Genomic DNA, 19,449 nt, shown 5'->3' with positions numbered 1-19,449 from the left:
ATGTTTCGTTGTCTCCTTATAGGTGCTCTGGATGAAATCTGTAGATGACTGTGAGAGTGTGTGGGCTGCGGGGTGGCCCCTGCAGAGGGGAGCATGTGCACAGGCCTCAGGGGATGGACCATTTGAACAACTGTGGCCTAGGCACCGAAACCGGGGGCGAGTGTTATATATGAGATGAGGACAGAGACAGACGGGCATTGGGAGGACGTTAGTTTTCATCATAAGAGCCAGGTAAAGCCACTAAATGATTTTCCCGAAGGAAATGACCATCATTATGTGTTTTTGCACACATTGTGCAAATTACTTGCAATGTGGATAATTTGTTTTAGGGTGACAAGCATGCATGTAGACAGGCCCATATGGAGTGTTCCAGATAAGATAAAGTAGAAAGAAGGGGTAGATTCCAGCTACATTTAAGAAGCTGAATCACCAGTGTTTGGTGATTCACATGGAGAGTGAGGAGAAGGATGGCTGCTAGGCTTCTGGCCTGCACAACAAGATCAATTAGTTGAGACCAAGAATCCTGAAGGAAGAAGAGTTTTGTGGAGGGAAAACAAGAGTTCCGTTTTCTACAAGTTAAATTTTAGGTGGCTTTGGGATGTCCTTCAGGAGAGGAGAGGTAGGAAGATTGAGTTTAGAGGAACCTAGGGGTTTGGGCTGGACTTTGAGATTATTGGCGTGTAGATGGTATCAGACAGTTCCACCCGAGGCAGCTGGTTGTCAGAGTTTAGTGTGAATGAGAATTACCAGGAGAGTTTGTTGAATCACCACCCACCTCCATAGTTGCTGATGCAGTACGTCTCGGATGGGGCTCATGAATTATCATTACTAATATACTCCCAGGTCATGCTGGTACAGCTGGTCTGAGGACCATACCTGGCATAGCACTCAGCTAGAGAATCAGTAAAGATGGAAAAAAAGAAAAAAACAGACATAAAAATGTGGCCTGTGGGAAGCAGTATATTGGAGCAAGTCAGGCTGCCTTGGTTTGAGTCCAGAAGCTACCAGCTAAGAGCCACGTGACCTTGAGTCCATGACATAAATCTCTAAGACTCAGTTTCTCCATTTGTAAAATAAAGATAGCAAATAATAGCATAAATTCATAGTGTTATTTTAATGCCAAAGAAATAACTAAAGGAAAATGCGTATTAGCACAGTGCTGAGTATATGTTAGGAGTTATTTGAAGACCAGTCCTTAAGTAACCCAGCTTTTAAAAATAAGTTTGATGAGACAGGTGGCAGAAACGAAAAAGCAAGAGGAAAATCAAAACTACGTGATAACATAGGAGCCAAGGAAAGGTTTTTCATGAAGGTGGGAGTGGCTGAGAGCCTTAGATGCTTCTGAGAGTTCAAACAAGATGAGAAAAAAATATTTAAACATCCACTGTATTTAGAGATAGCTGGTGACATAGACTGGACCATTTCCGTAGAGTGATGTGGGGAGCAGAGATGGTGACTATGAAGCATGTAGCATAGAGCCTAGCGCAAGCCAAAGACTCCAGTGACAGTACCCGCTGTTGTAACTGTTATAGTTGAAAGCGGTTTGTATGGGCACGTGTGTGTGCAGGTGGAAGGAAATATATTCAGCTTTAGGATAAATGCCGCAGTTCTCAAATAAGTGCCTTTTCATTGAATGAACTATGTCTCATGCAGGTTTATTTAAGCTGGAGCAGTTTTTAAAAGTAAGATTTCAAAGTGGAAGGTGGTAGGATGTCATGCAAATTTAACAAGGGTCTTTGGTGCATTTGCTGTGAGAATCAATGACCCCAGAATACATCAAGAGCTGTTCGTCCTCACAGCAGCCCCACGACTCAAATGAACTTTTAAACTCCTTGCCCAACACTCCCCGTTTCTCCCATGCCAGCAAAGTGAACAATTGTCTGATCTCTGGCAGTGGGAGCCCAGCTATCTTTGCCTCTTGCCAGCTGAGAAATGGTTTGTTTCCCTTTCAAACACCACTGCATTCTTCTTGCAATTTTCCCTGACCATTAAATATTTTATAACTCAGCCTCATGCCAGTACTCCTTCCTGGGTGCCTGATAAATGGAAGATTCAACAGGGAATTTTAATATATGGCAGTGGGTTTCGTTTTCAGGGCTGCCAGGAAAGATGCTGCTGGAGTCGAAGACCATATTTAAGTGGCTTCTAGCCTGTAAAGGTATTTTGCTAATCCTGAAAGCTTTTAGATTGCTTAATCAGATTCTTATCTTCTCTTAGAGCATTGGCATGTCATGAACTCGGTGGGGGAAGGAAAAACTGCTTGATGAATCTGACATTTGCAAGCCAGGAGTGTGAAGAAGGTGTTTAGGGTCTACACCATGCCCTGTCATTTTCCTTCCTCAGGTGTTCTTGCTCTTCATATCTAGAATTTTTTTTCCTGTGCCAATTAAATCACTCGTATTCAAGACCTGGCTCCAATGCCAACCCTTTGGGAAGACTTCAGAGATAACTGTAACCTCCCCCTTCTTTGATTATCTATTGCAATTATTATCTGTAATGGCCCATTTGGCACTCTTGTTCCTGCAACAAAATCTGTGTTCCCACAGTGTGCAGCGTTGTGCTGGCAACATGGAAAACCTCCATGAGTAATATTCAGGTTCAACTCAGTGCTTAAGGGGAAAACCACTCATCGTTTTAACTCGTTAATAAATTAACTGTCATTGCAAAATCTGCTGGGATTTCTGTCTTCCAGCCTTAGATTTTCTTCCCATTTTTCCTTTAATGGATTAACCACCTCTACCTTCCACTGTGCATTTAATTACTGTACTGACTGTGTACTGTGTGTGCTATGCGATGTGGAAAGAATACAAAGCTTAAAAGCAAAGCCGTCTCCCTGACCTACCTGGGGATAGAGACCAAAACCCATAAAAATATAAGAAAACACATTAAACTATGTATAACAAGTGCCAGATGAGTGGTCTGGATAATTGCATAGCCCCTGTGGTCCCAGTGAATGGGCACTATTCCTTCTCCAGCAGCTACATTTCCTTGACCTTAGACCTTTAACTTTGTATGTGGTGCTTGAAAGCCCCATCCTTAGCACCATCACTGTTCATCTTAAGCCTACCATTCCTTTATCTTTCATTCTCTCTCTTTTAGAATTTCTTTCCCAATTTTTTTTCTCCTCCCCTCCCCTCCACCTTGTGGAGTTGATCTTTTCCTCCTCTCGTAAAATTCTATACATTTTCCCTAAGTTCCTTTTGAAGTTCTTCTCATGTCCTAACTTCTAAACATTTGTTCATGTAAAGTTTTTCTTTTATGATGATAACAAAAGCATGCACCCTTTTAAATATAGAATATTTAGAAAAAGGTTCATGCATAAAAAGATCATTCTTCTATACACATCTACTGTATGCACCTCTGTATCAGGCCACCCATAAGCTGGTGGACCAGAGATCCACCTGCTGTGCCCCCTGGAGCTCAAGGTCCAGTCAGATGGGAGGTCCGTGAGCTGATAAGGTAGAGAGTGATGTCTGACATTGACGTACTCTGGAACAAGGGAGAGCGGTGAAGGACAAATGGGAATTCATGGAAATATCAGGCCCCTCCTGGCTACATTACTGGGATCTTCATCCGTGTGATTTTTTTAAGACAATGAAGAGCTCTATAACAAATTTATTTACCAGATTACCTTCCTAGAAACAGAAAGTGCTCCTTGAAATTTAAATATATGACAAAATAGTACCATATACTGTAGCCAGCTTAGTGAATTAGACTATCTTAGAAGAAATGAAGTTTTTTTATTTTATTTTAATTTTGGGGCGGAAGATTAGCCCTGAGCTCACATATGCCACCAATCCTCCTCTTTTTGCTGAGGAAGATTGGCCCTGAGCTAACATCTGTGTCCATTTTCCTCTATTTTATATGTGAGACGCCTACCACAGCATGGCTTGATGCGCCATGCACAGGTCCACATCTGGGATCTGAACTGGCAAACCCTGGGCTGCTCAAGTGGAACATGGGAACTTAACTGCTATGCCACCGGGCCAGCCCCTAGTGATGCAGTTTTAAAAAATATAGACAGGTTTAAAAAATGTTGGATAATTTACAGATGAGAGTTCTCTACTTTATTGTTAAGGTTCTCCAGGTTATTTATGGCTATAACATTTATAGTCTGGAGTTAGATCTTACCCATTCTCACAGATGTCCCATTTCCCCTTCAGAACAAAATACTCAGCTGAATATATTGGAGTGCACTGTGTCGCCTTAGGGCACAGAAAGAAAATAAAGAATCACACCTCATATTTGATTTTTATCTCGTTTTTATTTATGTTCCATTTTATATGTTGGTAATCCATCTTATATGTTAAAAAAATTAAACCCATATGTACATACACGCACTTTAAAGTGAGATATTCAAATATTGGAGGTCGTCATCCAAAATCATTACTGTGTCTTTATTGGGCTGTGTTTGGTTTTAAGTAACAGAAAGCCTGACTAACAATGACTTAGACACAATATACTTATTATTTACAGTGGGCCCTCTGGTGGCTTCTGCATCTGTGATTCAACCAGCTGTGGTTGGAAAATACAGTATGAGGGTGCTAATTCGATCTTCAGTTGGTTGAATATGCAGGTGCAGAACCGCAGATATGGAGGGCCAACTGTGGGGACTTGGGCATCTGTGGATTTTAGCCTCTGCTGGAGGTCCTGGAACCACTCCTCTGTGGGTCCCAAGGGGCGCCTGTATTTTACAAAAATCTGTAGGTGGTTTTAGAGTTAGCATAGAAACCTAGCGGTTTCATTAAGGAATTTTCCTCTTTCCATCCACATATTTGGTGTGATGCCTTTCAAGTGTAAAATTTCACCTCATGGTGGATTTTGTTTACCTTGCCCGGTGCCTCTGTAATTTTACATGAGTAGTGCTATGTGGATACCACATAGTGAAAAGCTTGGGTAAATTCTAAGAATTCAAATTTATTGATAATTGCAGCTTATTTACCTATAGAAGGATCCAGCCCAACGTTCTATTATTGTTGATCATATTGTTATTAACAATACTTGATAATGGTGTTTTCTTTGAAATCAGTCAAGGCATTGCGATGGATAAGCATGTATATTTTAAATTAATTTTGAGATTCACTAAGCTGTGGAAATGGAACACCTGAGTACATGATAAGCTTGACATCTCTCTAGTCTCCCTCCTTGGACTTTTGCAGACGCGTTTACCTGGGTCTGATCCTGTGTGATGTGCTGATAGATGATAACGTGATGGGGAAAGCAGTTGGTAGAATGGGACGGTAACCACTGGAGACAGTAGTTGTCAGATGGAAACTAATTGATTGTAATTGCTTTGCCATTGTATTGCTGTTGGAGTCTCCAGCTTGTTAAAACCACTGATTGTAAAATAAGGATCTCACTTTTTATGCTGTAGGTTATGTTAATGAAAAGCTGTTCTTAGAGGAATGATCAGTGAACATCAATAAACGCATAATAAGATATTAAAGGAAAACTTAACTAACTGATCATGAGTTAATATACTCCAGCAGTCAGAGTAGCCATCAACTGTGTGGTGTTTCATATTGAGTTTTGTGCTGGGAGCTCTTGAATTTTAAACATTTTCCATAGAAAGAGGGGTTGATTCTGTGTAACTGTTTATCACATACTGTCTTAAATAACAAATCTTCCCCATAGAGGAGATGTCCTGGAAAACAGAAAATGCATCTGTTTTGTACAGCTTTTATTTCATGCCAGAGTATTAATAGGCAGATATTTTGAAGTGGAAAAATGAAGTTCCCATTGTACCAACAAGAAAGAGGAGATTAGAAGTGGATTTTTTGATGCTCACAGTGTATGAGTAGTGTATGAGCAAGAGTTCATGTGAATCTGAAAACAATGTTTGGTTTTGCAATATTCACCAATATTAAAATGGGTATGCTAGAATGATAACATTAATGTGAATTTGTTTGTTGTAAGGTATGCACTAGCTTTTATATGATTATAATGTCTTTAATGATCATGTCTTTCATCAATGGATTTAAACTGTTAGTGTGTTGGAGTGATCACGTTTATTGAAGACTTTTTTACTGAGCTCCAGTTCTGATGAACGCTCAACCTCTGACTTCAAGGAAGTCACAGACTAAAGAACCAGATAAACATGTGAACAAGCGGTTACTCACAGCACTGAATGTAGGGATGCAAGCAATAAAAGGCGCTAGGGGGACACACGGGGAAGATGCTGTAAGCTCTGAAGGATTTCTGGATGTCTTCCAGCAATGAAAGAGTGGTCCAGGAGGAAGGAGGAGCGTGCCAGTTCTTGGTGTTTGGGGAAATAGAAAAATAGTTGGACATTAAGTTATGTGTTTCAGGGTGCAGGAAGATGATACTAGACAGGCAAAATCCCTCATGGCCTATGTCCTTCTTTGCTCCACTAAGGAATTTGGAGTAATTCCTGTAGGAATGGGGCCCATTGAGGATTTTTAGATGTGGGAAGGACATGAGTGAACATCCTTTTAGAACAATCACTATCACCTCAGTTTGGATGAGGGGCATGGTGACCTCCAGGTGGTAAGCTGGTCCAATAGCCCATGCTGTTGATCATTGTTATGTATCTAGACCTATCAAAAGGAAATTAAAAGACCGTAAATGGTGAATCATTTATTCACTTTGACTTTTTAAATATGTTTTCTCTTTAATGTCGCAGTGGAATTGGTACTAACACTTTAGTTGCTTAAAACTCTGAAGCCAGGATGTCTACAGGTGACAACAGAGTCTGTGTCCAGGAGATGGCACATTCTTATGATTAGTTTCATGTTTGCGAAGCAGATATAGACATATAACTTACATTAAAAATGTAAGTAATTATGATTTTAAAAAATACATGTTTAGGACAATGATAAAAAATGACAATAATTTGGTCCTGTTAAATATTTACCAGAAACGGTCTTCACATTTGAGATTCTGTTTCAGAATTTGGAACATCTGCATTTTAATTACATAATAAAAGGAGAAAGTGACGAATAATTGGCTTAGCTATTAGCCAATTACAGCTGTAACTAAAAAACAAAAACAAAAACGCACACACAGAACTGACATTGGTTTCCACAGAACAGTCACAATATACATTGATTAGATGTTTAATGATATTTGGCAACAATAAAGGGAAACGAGTGTTGTTTCAATCCTTCATATACTGTGTTTGTTAAAACTAAAATTAATGAAAGTGAATTTGAGGTGTTTGACTGTAGGATCATCAGCTTTTACTGTTAACGTGTCCTTAGATGAGGCTCATCTGGAGTGATCCCAATTGTTAAAAGCCAGTGGAGACATAAGACAACTGAATGCCGTGGTTGTCTCAGTCAGTGTGGGCAGCTATAACAGGGCACCATAGACTGTGTGGCTTATAAACCACAGAAATGTATTTCTCGCAGTTCTGGAGGCTAGGAAGTCTGAGACCAAGGTGGCTGCAGATTCAGTCTGGTGAGGACTTCCCAGTTCATAAGGGGCCATCTTCTTCCTATGTCTTCATATGACTGGAATGGGCGAGGGAGCACGCCTGGATCTCATCTATAAAGGCACTAATCCCGTAATGACCTACTCACCTCCCAAAGGCTCCAGCTCCTAATACCATCACACTGGGGAACAGGTTTCCATATATGAATGTTGGGAAGACACCAACATTCAGTCTATAAAGTAGTCATACCCAGTTGCGTTTTTTCAGTACAGCGGAGGGTCCATTCTATCTGTCTAGAGTCTTCAGGGTCAGTGCCCATGAGAAGGCCCCAATAACCACATGAGGCCAATGACAGGAGCTGGTGGTGTCAGAATGCACTGCTAACAGCCTTTGTCTGTGTGCTTCCCTTGACAGACACGACGACATATTCCACCGAGCGATCCGAGCACTTCAAACCCTGCCGAGACAAGGACCTTGCATACTGTCTCAATGATGGCGAGTGCTTTGTGATCGAAACCCTGACTGGATCCCATAAACACTGTCGGTAAGCCACTGTGGTGACTGGCACTAAGGGCAGGCCATCAGAGAGACCTGGAAGTGGGAGGGGGTGTTGAGCTCTGGGAATATAGTAGAATGTGATGCATGTGGTCCAGCTGTTGAATGGCAGAATCAAGAGTCTTAATATGAGAAGGGACAAGGCTGGTATCTTTAGTATTGAAGAAGATAAATAGAATTACAGTAGATAAGATCTGAGTTTTACCTGACCAAGTAAAGGAAGACTTACTTTTGTATCTACTGATTTAATAGAAATAATTATTTACTCGCTTAAAAGTCTATATTTCTGGTGTGGGACGAGACACAAATGCTCATACTCAAAAATAGTCCCTTCTTGCAACCCCACAAACTGTGGGATGACAAAGCAGGCTGCTCGTCGAAGATCTAGCGTCTCAATGTTTATTGTGAACCGAACCCCAGAAATTGTAACCGTGTCCAGAGAAAACTGCATCTTATTTTGATTCTACCCTCGTTTATTAATTTAATACTTTTTGGAACACCTCTGATGATGAAACACTGTCCAGCAGGATGTTGTCAATGAAATCATAGTCCTTTTACAGTCTAGGTAGAGAATTACCTAGAGAAAATGTCTAGTAGAGATCAGGAAGGTGTTTAATTGGTTTTTAGAGACATAAGTTTCTATAAATGCTAAACATGAAAACAAGTGGAAATAAATAGTGTGTTTGTAGACACTGCAGCTTTAAGACTGCATAGAAGAAGAATCAAATTAGCATCCAAAAAATATTTCCCACCGAGCTTTTCTTTCCAGCACTACCCTGGTAATTTGTTTTTCCTTGCAGTTGTATATGCTTCAGTGATCATATATATCCACACCCCTTTCCTGCTCTTTATTTGCTCTTCTCGTATGACACAGTTATTAAATTAATTATTCTGAATGGTGAAGCATGGAAAATTATGACTTTTTTCCTCTCTCTACTGTTATTATAAAACTTTATTCCATGTTGTTTTATTAAGATGGCACAGAAAAATGCATCTTATCCTTATGAACTTAGAACATGTCAGCAAATCCTGCCTGGCTCCAAGAGCCAGCTGCAGTCCACAGGGAGGATGAGTTGCCCCAGTGGGCAGCAGCCCAGGCTTGGAAGAGCTGATAAATGATAGCAGCAGATCTGTGTAAGAGTTGCCCTGTATGCTCTGTCAGCATAAACAGAACTGCAACCTTTCCTCGCCCTTGACATGGTGGCTTTCCTGTGACTCGGGCAGTGCTGTTACATTTACCCCATTTATGAACTTTACACCCCATTTCTGTCCTCTGTGAACCTGGGTTGGTGATGGAGGGGAGTGGAAATGGATCCTCCCCACATACGTCTTCTCTTGCTCTATTTATTAGGTCAGTGCAGACACAGGTAGAAAGCACACAGTGACTTTAATAAGAGCGAAGCTACCCATTCTAAGCCAAGAGTGAGCTACCCGTTGTAAGCGTGAAGTGCACCCATGCTCTTCTATATAGTCAACCATAAGTTCAAGTTATCTCTACCGATCCAAGGTGGGCATCATATGGAAGTGGGCGATGCCATGAATTAAGTTTGAATTCCCAATTGATTGATGAAGGGATGAATCCAATGTCTCCCCTAAAGCAGTGACTTTCCTGGTGGTGTTTTACCCCAAGGAAGGTCAGACCAGGCCCATCACAGTATGCAGGCATGTAGGATTTATCCCTTCCAAAACTAAGATTAATGTTGAAAAGAACAAAATAATTCTTAGTCTTTTTCAGCATAGAGCTTCACTGTGTTTTCTGTTAGTTCACAGGCGTATTTGTCTGCTAGGGCCACTGTAACAAAGTACCACCCATTGGGCGGCTTAAACAGCAGAGATGTATTTTCTCACTGTTCTGGAGGCTGGCGGTCTGAGGTCAGGATGTCAGCAAGGTGGTGTCCTTCTGAGGGCCATGAGGGTAGCCTATCCTTCCAGCCCTCCCTCCTTGGCTTATTAGATGGCTGTCCTCTCCTTGTGTCTTCTTGTTTTCTTCCCCCGTACATGTCTGTGTCCAAATTTCCTCTTCTTACAAGGACACCAGTCATATTAGATTGGAATCTGCTCTAATGACCCTATTTTAACTTAATTACCTGTTTAAAGACCGTTTCTCCAAATATGGTCTCATTCGGAGTTACTGGAGGTTAGGTTGCAACATAGGAATTACGTGGGAGACACAATCCAGTCTATGACAATGGATTTCAGGTCCAGAAATAAAATTCCTTTGCTTTTGTGCAGAGGTACAAGTCCAAGTTTTTTAACATGTACGAGTAGAGATATATCTGTGGTTTAGCTGGAATGATGCACATGTATAATAATTTTGGCCTTCTGTCTTCATATTTCTCGCATATTTCAGCACAGACAACCTGTTATTTAACACAGAGTCACAACATAGCTAATCATGACAAAAGACCAGCCTAAGACAGAACTGGAGCTCAAGTAGGTTAATAGATGCCTATAAATCTCCTACTAGTGCGTATGAATAAATCACACATCGCATGTGCCAGCTATTCATCTCCCAGGCTTTGCTGTGAATAAAAGGCTTACATTTGTTCCTGCATCAGCTGTTTCTAAGAATTCCAGGGTAGTTATTAATAATGTGCCATTTTGTACTGCACTCCATTTAAGTAGTATGTTTCATTCATTCTTCTCCATTGGACAAATGTTTATTGAGCACCTCCGATCGCCAAGATACTGTTGAGTAAATACATACAGAAGTGGACTTAGGAATTAAATGGCTAGAGCACTTTGTGATGCACTTGGAGTAAGTGAAATACTTCATGGTTAGGAAAATAAGGAAAACAAGGGAAGTATTTTTGCATGAGTGGCTTACTACCAGGGGTATCTTTGTGATACGTTCCTAACTGGATTATGTTTCAAGTTAAATAAAACGTAACTTAGTATATCGGAGCAGCAATGTAAAGGGGTGTATGTGAATCTAGCCCCTTAAATAGTTTCCTTTCTATATTCAAATATGAGAGAAATTAAGATTATATCTTCTAGTATTTTAAAAATAAATTACAATCGTATGATAAACTGAATCGAAAACATTTTCCTGTGTTGTAACAAATTTCTCGTGCTCTAACACTTTTCTGTTTACTTGCCAAGGAAGAATTGTAGAAAAACTACCGATCACCTCTGGTAGAGATCTGGAAATTGTCTGTGCTCTAAAATGTTACAGTGTGAATCTTGGGATAAGTTGCATGTTTTTCCTTTTGTTATTTTCTCTTTCTTCAGTGCATTTTCAGATCTTTCAAAAACTCACTTGTGCTGTGAATAATTAGAAATTATAGAGCAAACTAATGAAAATTTAAGATGAATACCATGATCCTAAAACTAGCTTGACAGAGAGATTTTCAAGAGCAATAAATAAACAGGCAAACTTGATCTTGCCGAATGTAAAATACACCCTAAGTCAAAGATCATTGGCTGACTGGTTAGTAAAAGAGAACCTGGTGTATAGTGGAACTTAGTGTAGAATAAGGAATGATCCATAAGTGGGGGGAAAATGGAGGGACTGGCTGTTCAATAAATTTGAATGACTATCAGGTAAAACAAATCAAAGTTGAAATTTACTTCTTTCTCTATAGAAAAAGTTGTTCTTAATGAATTCAAGAGTTAATGTAATTAATAAACAAATAAGTCTTAATGAAAACAGGAAATAAAATTGCATATTTATTTACATCAGCCTTTGAACGGAGCTTTTGAGCTAAAAGTAATGGAAGGAAAATATTAACAGCCTTGATGCAACGGTGTTTTGTGATCTGAATATCGTAAATCTGAAGCAAAATTAAAAAGGCACATAAACTATCAGTAAACCATACAACAAATATGGCAAAGAATCAATATTCTGAAGAAGTCACATAAACCAGTTAAGAGTAACACTGGAATTAAATCTCTGTAGGAAAATGGGCAAAGGAGAGGAACATCCTCTTCCCTTAAAAAGGAATACAAATAACCAAGAAACGTGAAAAAAACTCAGCCCCACAAAGAAATGCAAATTATTTTTTTTTTGTTTGCCTGTCAAATATTTAATGATTCTTTCAAAACAAATAGTTTGGTGAGGGTTCAGTAAAAACATTTTCACCACTTGAGGGAGCATACTTTGTTGAACATTTTCTATAAATACTATTTCAGTAAGTTTCAAAATCTTTATCTTGTTTGTGAGAATTTAGCCTACAAAAATGTATCTGTAGATTTATTTCTAAGCCTGTTCACCACACGTTTATTTGTAATAGCTTTGAAAAAAGCGTCTGAATTTACATGTCTATATAAATTAGAATAGACCTATACTTGGATGAATTCAATATAACTGGAATTTTCAAAATATTTTAAAGATATGAAAATGCTCATTATATCATGTTATGTGTGAAAATCATGATATAAAATTGTAAAGTTGAACACACAATAGTAATCCAATTTGGAAAAAGAACTAAACAGAAAGGCTAATAGGATTTACAACTATTTTCTTCTTTGAACCTTACGAATTTTCTAAGATCTCTGCATTGCACATATATTTCATTTATGTAACACCTGGTTAAGACACTTGACCCCTGCTTCTCATCTTTCTATTAAGAAAGTTAGTGCCCCTGTGTTTGTTAAGTGGAGGTCATTATAATTCACTATTATTAGACTGATAAGAGAACTTTCAAATAAGCCTTTCTAGATTAAACACTACCAAGTCTATTTGAATGTGTCTGCTCCTTCTTTTATTTATAATTCATTTACAGCCGTTTTCTGTGCTGAATTTGTGTGTTTTGAAACATTAAAAAATTAGATTAAATAATAATAAGACACATCCTATACAAAATGAAGCTGGGTAGAGAAGGCAAGCAAGTCAGCACAAACTCCTTGAATCAAAATATTCTGAATAAAAGCAGGATATTTTATATCATATTTATTTTTATACCATTTCCAGAAATTTAAAGAAATTGGGCAGTGGTGCTATCTACAGTATATTTCACTGGAGTGAAAGAAGTAGCCATTGTAACTGAAAAGCTGGCGAGGCATTTGAATGAGCCAAAGATGTTTTGAGGCCAAATTCAAGTTAAAAGGATGTGTCTCTTCTGAATTGAAGCTCATTAAATGTCTCACCAGCTTTGCTGCAAAAATGGATTTTCAAAACTTTGTAAAGGATGGCATTTGAGCTGAATTTGACCTGTAGTGATCATTTTGGAAATCTATCAAGCGATTCACTTGAAGGCACTTGAATCATTTGAAATATGGAACTGCTGGAAAAAGAGGAAAGCTGTCCAATAGCAACCATTGCCCGAGGCAACACTGCAGAAAAGGGCTGATGGACTGTGCAGTAATCTGTGTAAACTGCTCCGAGGAATTGGTGAGTGGGGGAAGCTATTGAAAGTAGAGCCAGCTCTAAAATGAGCTGCTCTTCCTTATTGTGTCTACTCCAGCCCGGGCAGGTTTTGAAATCAAAGCTTCCATTTTTAAGAAAATTGATTGGGCACGATGTAACCATATCCCTGTAATATACTATATAGAATGACAGGACCATCCCTGTCAGTGCTTTGCTCTGTCACTTTGGAGGTCCATTAGCTCTTCCACCCAGTGAGGGTCCTCTTTGTCGAATGGTTCTCCAGTAAGTGCTGTAAGAGGGAAAGCTAATGATTCCCTGTGGTTGAAGTAAGTCAGAGTAGAAATGGAGTTTTGGCACATGTCCTTGAACTCCATTGACGGAGAGGATGGAGGCTGAGATATCTATAAATTCAGTCCCAGTGACAGCGTCCCTGCAGGATGCAATTGAGTAATAAGGGGAAGAGCCTTAGAAGAATTTTCAAGTTCATCAGACAAATTTCAAGTTCATCACGAGAATGTTTGCCACAGCCCAGACATAATTTGAGTAATTTGCAATAGCCATGTTCATAACAGGCAATCTACTGATTGCCCTTGACAAGAAGAACTGAGCCAAGTTATAACCATCCGTCTCCTTCTCTGTGGATGAAGTTTGTCAAAATAGTCTCATTAGCTCAAAAAGAAAATAAACAAAGAACAACAAACATAATTTTGCAACTTCATGACACGTAGGCAGCGGTTTACTTTTTCTGGTTTAACCTGTTGCATTACACTTGAGCTGGTGTTCTAAAAGGGCTGCTTAAATATCAAGCAGAAGACCAGAAAAGCACACTTGGTGAAGAATAATAACACACATTTTAGTTAACAGCTAAAGGTTGTTATGTTATTTTAATGTTTTCTAACTTGACTGGCAGCTCTAACTGAAGCATGAAATGATGCTTCTCGAGGTGGTTGTTATGATTTTGGTTTTTTGTTGTATCAAATAATTGACATAAATTTTTTTAAAATAGCTTTTGTATGTGACTTGGGGTAAGAGGTGTGTGAGGCAAATGTAGGTGTTCGAGATGGACAGACTTGAGTTAAAATTTCTGCTCAGCTTTATATTGGTTGTGGGAGTTATTTTGCAAGTCGTTTAACCAGAAACTTCAGTCCTTTATTTAAAAAAAAAATAAAAGAGAGAGAGGGAGAGAGAGAGAGAGAGACTAATGGCTGCTTCAAAATGTTGATGCAAGAATTGAAAGTAGCAACATGCAGAAAACTCCAAATGCACAACAGGCATTATGTGTATGATAGTCCTTTCTTCCTCCTCTCTTCTACTCATGTTGAAACCAAGCAAAAGCACGTTTGCCGGAATCCTGTGAGAGAAACCGTGAGTGGGTATCACCTGCCTATTTCATTAAGAGGAGACTTAGATTTGAAGGGGGAGAAATGGCACATACAAGAATTCCAGTGTATATTCTGAAGGTTCAGATCTCTTACTGCTAATTTTAATTTCTGACAAATTAGCTATTTTCTATTATTTTTCCAATTCTGCAACCAACTCTTGATTTTCCAAAATTTTCTTCTTGCTGAATAGTTATAGCTTGGGGAAGAAAAAAATGTTTTCCCTTTCCTACCACATCAATGTAATTTGCTATAATTGTATAATTAATGTAAAAGAGATCTTGATTTTATAATCGTGTGAAACAATAAAATGGCCTTTTGACCATTTTTTGGCAGAAAGTAAAAATTTACTAAAGTGCTATATAAATGCAAGGTATTGTAATTATGTAATAGTGACCTAACAGGTCTTTGGTCTGTCCCTAACCCCTTATAATGAGGTTACTGTTAATTAACACCTTAAGAATTATTGGAGTGTTATTTCAGCCAATAGACCTCAACATTTACATATCACTTATCACTTCATCAAACTCTCCTGACACTACTCTGATTATTTCAGGAAGATCTCACTGTAAAACAATGTCCTTAAAAAATTTCTTAACTTGGAAAGAAAGAAAGATGATTTAAAAAACATATTTTTATTTCTTTGCAGATTCTTTAAAAAAAAATGCTAGATCTTTTCCTCTTCTGCTTTTCCTAGTGATTCCTGTTTGGCCTGGCTGGTTAGATTCAATGCTCCACCACTAACTAGCAGACTGACAAATTACACATATTGTCTGTGACTCAGTTTTCTTATCTCTTAAGTGGGGAGAATAATGTCACTACTTTACAGGACCATTGTGAGGATTGAGATGAGTCAAGTGCACTGGTCTGGTATGAAGACAGTGAATTGAGTGGAGTGAGTGTGGGATAATGTAGTAGGGGGCATGTTTTGCTCTTTTATCTTCACAGCTTTGCTTATAGATCGGTTGGCTTATAGCAGGGCTTCTGGGTACTCAGAGTTGAACTTAGACCCACCGATGGGAATTAAAGAAAATTGACCCAGAGGAGTTATTTAAAAACGCAGTATTACCTGATGACGGGCAAGAACACTTTGCAGAATCAAGAGTCATTCAGTTATTCAAGCAGTAGACTTAGGAGAAAAGCAGAGACGAGAGGCCACTGTTTGTAAGGGGAATTCTCCCTGTTGACAATTCCTGAAGAGACGAGTAGGCAGAAAACTCTCCTCCCCTCTGACTGTTCAGGCCATTCCAGCTGTAGACTCTTAAGGTAGCTCCTCCACAGCATCTGCCACCCCAGGCACCTGCTTCCTGCCTGTGGGGTCTGCAATCCTGTTGCCATTGAAGCATCTGGGAGCTCCTGCAGAGAGCTAGGAAGATGTGATGGCATACACTGAAATTTTAGTGGATTATGGATTGTTTCATCAAGTTTATTTTAAAAATTAAGAACATATCCCTAAATATCATTTTAGCTAGAGATGGTCTCTCTGTCCAGATGTAAACAACATTAACAAGGGTACCACAGGCCCTGCCATGCAGGCTCATCAAGCGTTCCAGTAAAATCTTCTCAAAACAGGACAAAGACGGCTGGGACTTTCTGCCTATTCTTCTGGGGCAGTGAGGGAATTTGCAACACCCTTCTGCAGTCTGCCCATTTGCTACAAAAAGCCTCGTGCTCTGGCCTAACTTTTAGAGCATCCAGCAGCATTTTGCCTTCCTGAGGATGGTATTTCTTTCCAATTCACTTTGGTCTGAGCATCTTTTAAAAGATACAAAGGATGATTTAAGGACCAAATCACATTGTCTATGCATATAACAAAATGTCAGTCTTTGTGTAGCTCAGATAAATTATACTCCCAAACCGGAAGAGCATCAGCACATCTAGCTGAAAGCGTAAGCCTAGGTAATGTGTATATGGTCCTTCCTATGTGTCAGGCACCCACCACAGCCCTGCAAGGGAGGAGGCAATGACTGAGGCCAAGAGCATTTCTCACGTTACTCAGCAGTGGAGCACAACTCAGACTCAGCAGGTTGATTCCAGGGTCCACACACTTAATTTCTCCACTAACCCTTCTCCCCTAAAATGCCAGTGGTCCAGGAACCGTAAAACCCAACTGCTCAAAAATAAAACCTTTAAACTCTGGATATATTTTGTTATCTCAAAATAGATTAAACATATATACTTACATATATATTTATAATTATATACAATTAATATATACATATTTAAATTCCCCAACAAATTCTAACCTGAGCGACCATATAGATTGTCATCCAAACCCAAAAGCACTTGGGATATAATGAGAAGTTTTAATGATTTCTTCTGCAAAATGAGCATAAACCAGGAATGCCCCAAGCTAAATAGGACGTATAGCTGCCCTAATTGTAATTCAGACAAAATTCAAAATCACAGAAAAGCAGACCACCATAAGTAGTGTGTGTTTTTCTTAATATAAATTTCACAAGATTGTGCAACCTCTGTATCGTTATCCCCTCTTCCCTCCAGTCAGCAGAGAGTTCCTTGAGTCAGTAAGTACTGGCAGGTTCTGGATGAGAAGGCTGAGCAGGGGGCTGCCAGAGCCAGGCGTTCTCCCCACTGTACCCCAAATCTGTGGAAGTACACGTCAGCATCCAATTAAGGTTCTGTTTGGTTACCTACATGCCTAGCTATTATTTGTGAAAACTGAAAATGTGGCAGGAGGACCAAGCTCGCCTTGTTTTATAGAAAGAAGCCATAGACAGCATTTTTGGTTTATCTTGGAGTGTGTCTCTACAACTCTGTCTATCTTTTTATGATTATGGCTATTCCAGTGGTTTTATGAATACCAGGAAAACTCAGCTTGAAGCCAGATCAGTCCTATGCACAAACATATACATATACAGTATACTTACTAGGTGTCCAGCATCATGCAGGGCCCTGGGGTTCAGTAGTAAACAAGAGAAAATGGTTCCTTCCTTCACAGAACTTGGAGCACCGTGAAGTCAATACAATCTAGTGTGATAAGATTCCATGATGGGCAACGCTGAGCATCACTGGGCACCACAGCTTACTCTTGGGATAGTAGGGAAATCCTTACTGGTAAACTTACAGGAGGTATCACCATCTAGTATATTTACATACAAAATCCCTGTGCAAGTTTTTAAAAAATGAGAAAGATAAAATTAGAAGAAGGAAAAGGAAAAAAAAAATGAAAGCATTAAATTTTGTTCAGGGAATATCTTGTTTAGAGATACATGTCATATGTGAGTGACATAGAATGTGTTTGTAGATACATATGTCATATCTGAGCGGCATAGAATATATATTTAGTCTTATCCTACATACGCTAAAAAGTAAATGGCAATTTTTTCCATTTTTTCCATCATTCCACCAGTGTTCATTGAGCGTATTCAATGTTCTAGGTAGAATAGAAGGTGGTAGGAATATAGTGATGAATGTTCTCAGAAAAACTCATAGGAGAGAGTGTTGAGATTGGCATTTTTTACTTCAATTCAATGTGACAAGTTCAAGGATCTATATCATCCAGACTATGTAATCTATAAATGAATAGCTTGTATCTGCATAGGAGACTCCAAACTCCAATGGCCCTGAAGTCAGGGAGAGCTTCTGAGAGGAAGTAGCATATAAATTTACATTTGGGAAGATAAGAACCTACTCATTTCTCATTTTGAAGCCTGCTCGTGCTTGCCAACAAACTGATGGAGCATTGAGCTGCTACTGGAGAAGATTCCCTTCAAACCACAGGGAAGAAATTTTAAAAGTATTTTAGATGCAATTAAGAATAATCAGTTTTGGGGCCAGCCCGGTGGCACAGCGGTTAAGTACTCACGTTCCGTGTCAGCAGCCCGGGGTGTGCTGGTTTGGATCCCAGGTGTGGACATGGAATCGCTTGTCAAGTTATGCTGTGGCAGGTGTCCCACTTATAAAGTAGAGGAAGATGGGCATGGATGTTAGCTCAGGACCAATCTTTCTCAGCAAAAAAAAACAGAGGAGGACTGACAGTAGATGCTAGCTCAGGGGTAATCTTCCTTAAAAAAAAAAGAAAAAAGAATCAGTTTCATATTGTAAATTCTTTATGCAATTGATCACTTCTTTTCTGAATTATTTTCTGTCTTGTGTACAGATAGTCCTCAAAACATATCAGGACATGATAAGATTTTTTATTCCATTCGCTCAAACTCTGAATTTTTACGGTGAGTGGAAAGAGTAGACAAGAGTATGATTTTTTCAAACCTAAGTGTCACATTGATTAAATTATGAAATAAAGATTCTTATTCTTTATCCAAAATTAATTGACAATTTTCATCTAGATATATGAAATATCTACAAAGATCATTTAATAGCTACAAGCTAAAATTAATTTATTAACAACTTAGGTGTAAGAAAAGATTTTCCAGCAATGAAGTTTTCTTAACCAATTGAAGATATCTATCCAAGGATGCCTTCATCAGTGATCATTGTTGAATTATTCAAGAAGAACGTAAGGGAGCTATTATTAAAGGAGAGTGTAAGGGAGCTATGTTTAAAGAGACTTATTGGCATATTCAAGCAAAACGTCCTACATTTTCGCAACGAAAAAGTCTGTCTTTTCTCTAGCAGAGCTCCTGTGAGGCCCACACAAGGTCAAAGTATGGGAACCATGTAGAGTTTATCTTATAATGGGTCGGGTGGGATTTGGCACTTCAGCATATACAGTGACAGGTAGATATCAGAAACTGGAGAACAGTGGTAAGATTCCTAAAACAGGGTGGCTTCCTAGTTTCTCAGAGATGACTTTCTTGTTTAAACCCATCAGGAATGCAGTTATAGCAAACATC

At 39.1% G+C, this 19,449-nt stretch overlaps 1 protein-coding gene and 1 long non-coding RNA gene across 15 annotated transcripts in view; one reads left to right on the top strand and one right to left on the bottom strand.

Moving 5' to 3' along the window:
- NRG3 (neuregulin 3) overlaps positions 1–19,449 on the top strand; it is a 1,011,706-nt gene that overhangs the window by 436,435 nt on the left and 555,822 nt on the right. For all 14 annotated transcript variants that reach the window (XM_070616575.1, XM_070616608.1, XM_070616564.1 and 11 more), the window contains exon 2: positions 7,808–7,937. In XM_070616575.1, the coding sequence (XP_070472676.1) occupies positions 7,808–7,937 (130 nt within the window). The remainder of the gene's footprint in view (positions 1–7,807; positions 7,938–19,449) is intronic.
- Positions 15,734–17,590, bottom strand: LOC139082920 (uncharacterized). The gene is made up of 2 exons (XR_011539282.1): positions 17,524–17,590; positions 15,734–16,001 (listed from the first exon to the last, which is right to left on the bottom strand). It is a non-coding gene; the product is annotated as an uncharacterized lncRNA (long non-coding RNA).

This window comes from Equus przewalskii, chromosome 1 (genome assembly GCF_037783145.1).
Source record: "Equus przewalskii isolate Varuska chromosome 1, EquPr2, whole genome shotgun sequence".
NCBI lineage: Eukaryota > Metazoa > Chordata > Mammalia > Perissodactyla > Equidae > Equus > Equus przewalskii.
This window is presented reverse-complemented; position numbering and strand designations above follow the sequence as displayed.